At 43.8% G+C, this 7,104-nt stretch overlaps 1 protein-coding gene across 4 annotated transcripts in view; it reads left to right on the forward strand.

Moving 5' to 3' along the window:
• The window catches only part of STAT3 (signal transducer and activator of transcription 3), a 78,016-nt gene that overhangs the window by 58,261 nt on the left and 12,651 nt on the right, over positions 1-7,104 (forward strand). For all 4 annotated transcript variants that reach the window (XM_017509412.2, XM_017509414.2, XM_017509413.2 and 1 more), the window contains exons 11-15: positions 1,543-1,602; positions 2,971-3,000; positions 3,102-3,195; positions 3,291-3,338; positions 6,499-6,582. In XM_017509412.2, coding sequence (XP_017364901.1) covers positions 1,543-1,602; positions 2,971-3,000; positions 3,102-3,195; positions 3,291-3,338; positions 6,499-6,582 — 316 coding nt within the window. The remainder of the gene's footprint in view (positions 1-1,542; positions 1,603-2,970; positions 3,001-3,101; positions 3,196-3,290; positions 3,339-6,498; positions 6,583-7,104) is intronic.

Here is a 7,104-nt window from a genome sequence, read left to right on the forward strand (position 1 = left end):
CACCGCAACCTCCGCCTCCTGGGTTCAGGCAATTCTCCTGCCTCAGCCTCCTGAGTAGCTGGGATTACAGGCACGCACCACCATGCCCAGCTAATTTTTTGTAGTTTTAGTAGAGATGGGGTTTCACCATGTTGACCAGGACGGTCTCGATCTCTTGACCTCGTGATCCACCCGCCTCGGCCTCCCAAAGTGCTGGGATTACAGGCTTGAGCCACCGCGCCCGGCAAGAATGTTTTTTTCTTTTGAGACAAGAGTCTCACTCTGTCACCTAGGCTGGAGTGCAGTGGCACTATCTTGGCTCACTGCAACATCTCCCTCCTGGGTTCAATTGCCTCAGCCTCCTGAGTAGCTGGGACTACAGGCACATGCTACCACACCCAGCTAATTTTTGTATTTTCAGTAGAGACGGGGTTTCACCATGTTGGCCAGGCTTGTCTTGAACTCCTTACCTCGTGATCCACCTGCCTTGGCCTTCCACAGTGCTGGGATTACAGGCGAGAGCCACCCACCTTGCCCAGCCCACCTCTTTTTTAATTTTTTTTTTGAGAGGGAGTTTCGTTCTTGTTGCCCAGGCTGGAGTGCAATGGCATGATCTCAGCTCACTGCAATCTCTGAGTTCAAGCGATTCTCCTGCCTCAGCCTCCCAAATAGCTGGCATTATAGGCATGTGCTACCATGCCCAGCTAATTTTGTATTTTTAGTAGAGATGGGGTTTCTCCATGTTGGTCAGGCTGGTCTTGAACTCCTGACATCAGGTGATCCACCCACCTTGGCCTCCCAAAGTCTTGGGATTACAGGCATAAGCCACCATGCCTGGCCTTTATTTTATTTTATTATTTTTTTTGAGATGGAGTCTCTCTCTGCCACCCAGGCTGGAGTGTAGTGGCGCAACCTTGGCTCACTGCTGAGTCCACCTCCTGGGTTCAAGCGATTCTCCTGCCTCAGCCTCTCTGAGTAGCTGGACTGGCATACTCCACCATGCCCGGCTAATTTTTGTATTTTTAGTAGAGACGGGTCTTAGCCATGTTGGTCAGGCTTATCGCGAACTCCTGACCTCAGGTGATTCGCCTGCCCTGGCCTCCCGAAGTGCTGGGATTACAGGTGTGAGCCACCACGCCTGGCCTATTTTAACTTTTTTTAAAGAGAGAGATAGGATCTCTCTTTCACCGAGGCTGGAGTGCAGTGGCATGATCATGTCTCACTGCAGCCTTGAACTCCTGGCCACAAGTGATCCTCTTGCCTCAGCCTTCTGAGTAACTGGGACTATAGGTTCATGCTGCCATACCCCACTAATTTTTAAATTTTTTATAAAGGCAGGCTCTCACTTTGTTGCCTAGGCTGTTATGGGACTCCTGGGCTCAAGTGATCCTCCCAGCTTGGCCTCCCACAGTGCTGAGATTATAGATGTGAGCCTATAATTACAGACAGCTTGGCCTATTACCTTTGAGAAATGAAGAATTATGAATTTTACATTTTTTCAACAAAAGGTTATGGGAGAGTCTACTGACTTTTTTTTTCATTGGATAATTTCTTTTTAAATAGGTTGCTGGTCAAATTCCCTGAGTTGAATTACCAGCTTAAAATTAAAGTGTGCATTGACAAGTAAGTACTCCTATCTTAGTTCTTTTTTTCAAATGAGGAACAGAAAAATGAGAACTTTGACAGGCATCATTTGAACTCGAGACTCTATCTTTATTCAGAGATCTTTTTTGTGGACAAAAGTTTACAAAAGCCTTGGCATTGTCATTTACACACCAGAACAAAGCCACAAACCCGAGGGTATAGATGTGATTTGTAGTTGCTGTTGTTTAGCGTTTTACTTGTACATGTAATTCATGCATTTTTCTATATAAGATTGTGTGTTAATTAATGACTGAGATACATTCTGCAAAATGTATCATTAGGCAATTTAGTTGTGCAAACATTGTAGAGTAGATAGTCCTTATACAAACCTGGGTGGCAGAGCCTGTTGCACACCTACACTATGTGGTAGGGCCTGCTGGTTGTAGGCTGCAAAGCTGTACAGTATGTTACCATGCTGAATACTGTAGGCAGTCATAACACACATCACAATGCAGTAGGAATTTTTCAGCTCCATTATCATCTTATGGGACCACTGTCATATATGCAGTTTGTCGTTGGCTGAAATGTCTTTATATATTCTTTCCATACATAGCGTGTGGAAAGAATAGATTTTTTTTTTTTTTTTTTAGACGGAATCTTGCTGTGTCGCCAGGCTGGAGTGCAGTGGCACGATCTCGGCTCACTGCAACCTTTGCCTCCGGGTTCAAGCGACGATTCCCCTGCCTCAGCCTCCCTTTTATTTGGTATTAAAGTGTTAGTTCACCAATCCCATTTAATTTTTTTTTTTTTTTTTTTTTTGTATTTTAGTAGAGACGGGGTTTCACCATGTTGGCCAGGATGGTCTTGATCCCCTGACCTTGTGATCCACCTCGATCCCCTGAACTTGGGAGGCCAAGGCCTCCCAAAGTGCTGGGATTACAGGCATGAGCCATCGTGCCCAGCCTTTTTTTTTTTTTTTTTTTAAATTGTTCCACACTTTACCATGTAATGGAATACTCAAAATTTCATAATGCCTTTCAGGATGTAAGATACACATACCCTTTGAATATATTAGAAAAGAGAAAATGCATACTTAGTTGATATAATTATCTGGAAATTTCATGACAATGAACTGGAAAATAATGAAATAAGGGAGTTGACAAAGGTGGGAGGTTTAATAAGTACATATGCAATGTGAAACACAGGTTCCCCTTCCTATGGGGAGGCAACCAACTCTGCCTACTACGCACAGGTGTTATGATGCACTGATAAACTGTAACTAAATAGTTTATAGAAATGCCAGGAGCACAGAGGTTTTTTTCGGGAGAGTAAATAACAGGTGGTCAAAGTAGGCTTTTTGAAGAAACGTGGACCCTGTTTTACTGACAATGGTCTGTGTTCTTACAGAGACTCTGGGGATGTGGCAGCTCTCAGAGGGTAAGTTCCGCCTAGAGGCTTCCTTTTGTTCCATTTAACTTAACTTTATCCTGACTTTATACTTGGTCACCTACATGGCTGACTGTTCTCCTGCGATTCAGATCCCGGAAATTTAACATTCTGGGCACAAACACCAAAGTGATGAACATGGAAGAGTCCAACAACGGGAGCCTCTCTGCAGAATTCAAACACTTGGTATGTGGGAGGAGCTTCCTTCATACAGGGCCTGTGGCTGAGGGAGAGAGCTGGGGAGAGCCTCATGGGACACCTGGCCTTTTCTTTCCTTGCAGACCCTGAGGGAGCAGAGATGTGGAAATGGAGGCCGAGCCAACTGTGATGTAAGTTTTGTTGGGGGTGTTTTCCTTGAGGGAGAGAGGGGAAAAGACCCTTCTTATTACCCAGAATTAGAAACATCAGCCTGTCCTTTCAGCTGTAGTTAATTCCGAAAAGCCACTGCGGGCCAAAGTGACCTGATCAGAAGTTCCATGTGCCGTGGCGTTCTGTGGCTTGGAGCATTTCCGTGAATATCTGGGAGTTGGCTCCTCCTTAAGGAGAAGTGGAAAGTCCCTTGCTGAGTTGTTCTCCACACCCATGTGTTATAAAGTAGCTTTCCACCTTGCCTGGGGCTTTCCAAATTCCCCTTCCAGATCCTGCAGCTGACTCTGCTTGGCTCCATTCTCAGTGTCCCATTTTTCTCTCTCACTGAGGTAGGATAGAGGGTGTAAAGGCAACAGTCCCGAGCTAAACTTTAAAATAAATGACCACCTTGTGTTAGCTTGCTTAGGAAAAGAGTAAGTAAAATAAAGTAAACGAACAAACAAAAACCCATCTTGTTCTTTATCCCCCTTATTTTCTGCCTTTCATTGATTCAGTTGTTGGATTCTTAGTGTCAAGAATAATTTTTATTTTTTTAATAAAAAAAGTAAATATGACCGAAAGCTAGTTTAGTAATTTTTAAAAATTGTGACACCCTGTTCTTTCTCTCACATTTATCCCCTGAACAATTCTTCCTCTTTAAAACGTAGCAGTCCTAGCTAGGTGCAGTGGCTCACACCTGTAATCCCAGCCCTTTGGGAAGCCGAGGCAGGCTGGTCACATGAGATCAGGAGCTCGAGACCAGCTTGGCCAACATGGTGAAACCCTGTCTCTACTAAAAATACAAAACTTAGCTGGGCGTTGTGGTGTGCACCTGTAGTCCCAGCTGCTGGGGAGGCTGAGGCCTGAGAATGGCTTGCACCTGGGAGGTGGAGGTTGCAGTGAGCCAAGATTTTGCCACTGTGCTCTAGCCTGGGCAGCAGTGAAACTCTGTCTCAAAAATAAGTAAATGAAACGAAACATAGCAGTCTTTTTAAAAAATGAGGAATTTTACTTGACAGTAGAGTGAAGTAGCCTGTATGCAATGACATGGGAAAATGTACATGACATATTTAGAAAAGCAAAATGTAAAATACTTTGAATAGTATTGCTGTATGTGTTTTAAAAATACACTACACTCTTATGTGCATTCATCTGTATATTAAGAAATTCTGGAGGAATATACACCCAGCAGTGCTATGTATTAGTGCTGCTGTCAGTATCCATGGCTATTATAAACTGTCTCTGTGATATTTGCATTTTAAACTGAATATATTACTTTTATAATCGGAAAATATTAAAAATGAATTCGAATTCGATTTCTTTTTTTTTTTTTTTTGAGANTTGAGACAGAATCTCACTCTGTTGCTCAGGCTGGAGTGCAGTGGTGTGATCTCGACTCACTGCAACCTCTGCCTCCCAGGTTCAAGCGATTCTCCTACCTCAGCCTCCCAAGTAGCTGGGACTGCAGGCGCACGCCACCACGTCCAGCTAATTTTTGTATTTTTAGTTGAAACAGGGTTTCACCATATTGGTCAGGCTGGTCTTGAACTCCTGAACTCCTGATCTGCCCACCTCAGCCTCCCAAAGTGCCAGGATTACAGGCATGAGCCACTGCATCTGGCCTAGAATTCAATTTCTGAGAATTCATTGGTAACTGTTATTTAAAATAAGGTTGCTATACTGATGTAAGACATTGTTATAGTCACTTTGGCAGTATAAATTGTTATAGTCAATTTGGCAATAAAAAATGAACATACCCTGTAAACCAACAGTGCCATTCCAGGATTCAACAGAGAAATCTTTGCATATATGTACCAGGAAACATGTATAAAGTGCAGAGCAGCCTGATTATAAGCTCTAAATGCAACCCAAATAAATATCCATCAACACTAGAATGAATAAATATGTGATTTGTAGTTTAGACATAAAATGGAATACTACACAGCTGTGAAAAGGAATACATTGTAGCTACACATAACCAGGTGCATTCATTTTACATTGAGTGAAAAGTGAATCACAAAAGAATACATTGGATCCATATGTGTAAGGTTCACTAAACAATGCCCACATTAATTAGAGAAACAAATATGATAAAAAAAAAAAAAAAAAAGGCTAGGAAATGATAAACTCAAAAGACAAAATAGCAGTTATGTTTGAGGGAGGAGGGAAGGGGATGAGGTTTGGGAAGGGCATCCAGAGAATTTCAAGAGTGATGGCCTTTTCCTTAAATGGAATGGTGGGTTCACATTGTTTTGTTATTCTTTGTGCCTTACATAATTTACAAATAACCGATTGGATCTATGTAGTATTATAATACAAACTGAGGAAAGGATTGGGTTGAGGATCATAGCATTGGAGGTTCTTCGTGTTGAAGAGAGTAAGTGCAGAGCAAGTTGTGTCCCTGGCAGTTTGTGGCCACCTGGTGGCTTATCCTTCTTGGTGTGGTGAGACTTGGCATGTCACTTTCCTTGGCTGTGGCTGCTAGTACTGAATGCCATTCTCTCTGAGGAAAGGCATCCTTCTCTTTTTAAATTTTTATTTATTTATTTTTGAGATGGAGTTTCACTCTTGTTGCCCAGGCTGGAGTACAATGGTGCATCTGGGCTCACCACAACCTCCGCCTCCTGGGTTCAAGTGATTTTCCCTCCTCAGCCTCCTGAGTAACTGGGATTACAGGCACGCGCCACTACACCCAGCTAATTTTTTTTGTATTTTAGTAGAGACGGGGTTTCTCCATGTTGGCCAGGCTGGTCTCGAACTCCAGACCTCAGGTGATCTGCCTGCCTTGGCCTCCCAAAGTGCTGGGATTTCAGGCATGCGCCACCGTGCCCAGCCAATTTTTATTTTTTTTTAAGATGGTGTGTCACTCTGTCACCCTAGCTAGAATTAAGTAGCACAATTATAGCTCACTGCAGCGTCCATCTCCTAGGCTCAAGCCATCCTCCCACCTCAGCCTCTCGAGTAGCTGGGGCTATAGGTGCATGCCACCACACCCAGTTAACTTTTGTATTTTTTGCAGAGATGAAGTTTTGCTTGAACTCCTGGGCTCAAGCAGTCCTCCTGCTTTGGCATCCCAAAGTGCTGGGATTACAAGCATGAGCGACCACACCTGGCCTAAGAGTGTCCTTCTCGTTACTGTAGGCTTCCCTGATTGTGACTGAGGAGCTGCACCTGATCACCTTTGAGACAGAAGTGTATCACCAAGGCCTCAAGATTGACCTAGAGGTGAGTTCTGTAGTAGAATCGTTGAGAGGCTACATGCAGGGGTGACTCAGGACAAAAACTTCCAGCGGGATTTTTACAAGAGAAGGTGGAATGATTACTGTTTGCTTAACACTGTGCTTATTTTTGCTTACTTTTCTCCAAAAAAATCCTTGGCATCCCATCTGAGAATGAAGTCTTACTTGAGTGCTCAGAAGATGTGTGTATACTCAGTTGATATAAAAATCTGTATTTAGAAATTGATTGGCCAGGCATAGTGGCTCATGCCTGTAATCCCAGCTCTTTGGGAGGCCGAGCCTGGTGGGTCACGAGGTCAGGAGTTCGAGACTAGTCTGGCCATCATGGCAAAACCCTGTCTCTACTAAAAATACAAAAATTAGCTGAATGTTGTGGCAGGCGCCTGTAATCCCAGCTACTCAAGAGGCTGAAGCAGAAGAGTCACTTGAACCTGGGAGGCCGAGGTTGCAGTGAGCCGAGATCATACCATTGCACGCCAGCCTGGGTAACCAGAGTAAGAGTCTATCT

This window comes from Cebus imitator, unplaced genomic scaffold, assembly GCF_001604975.1.
Source record: "Cebus imitator isolate Cc_AM_T3 unplaced genomic scaffold, Cebus_imitator-1.0 Scaffold415, whole genome shotgun sequence".
NCBI classification, from domain to species: Eukaryota; Metazoa; Chordata; class Mammalia; order Primates; family Cebidae; genus Cebus; species Cebus imitator.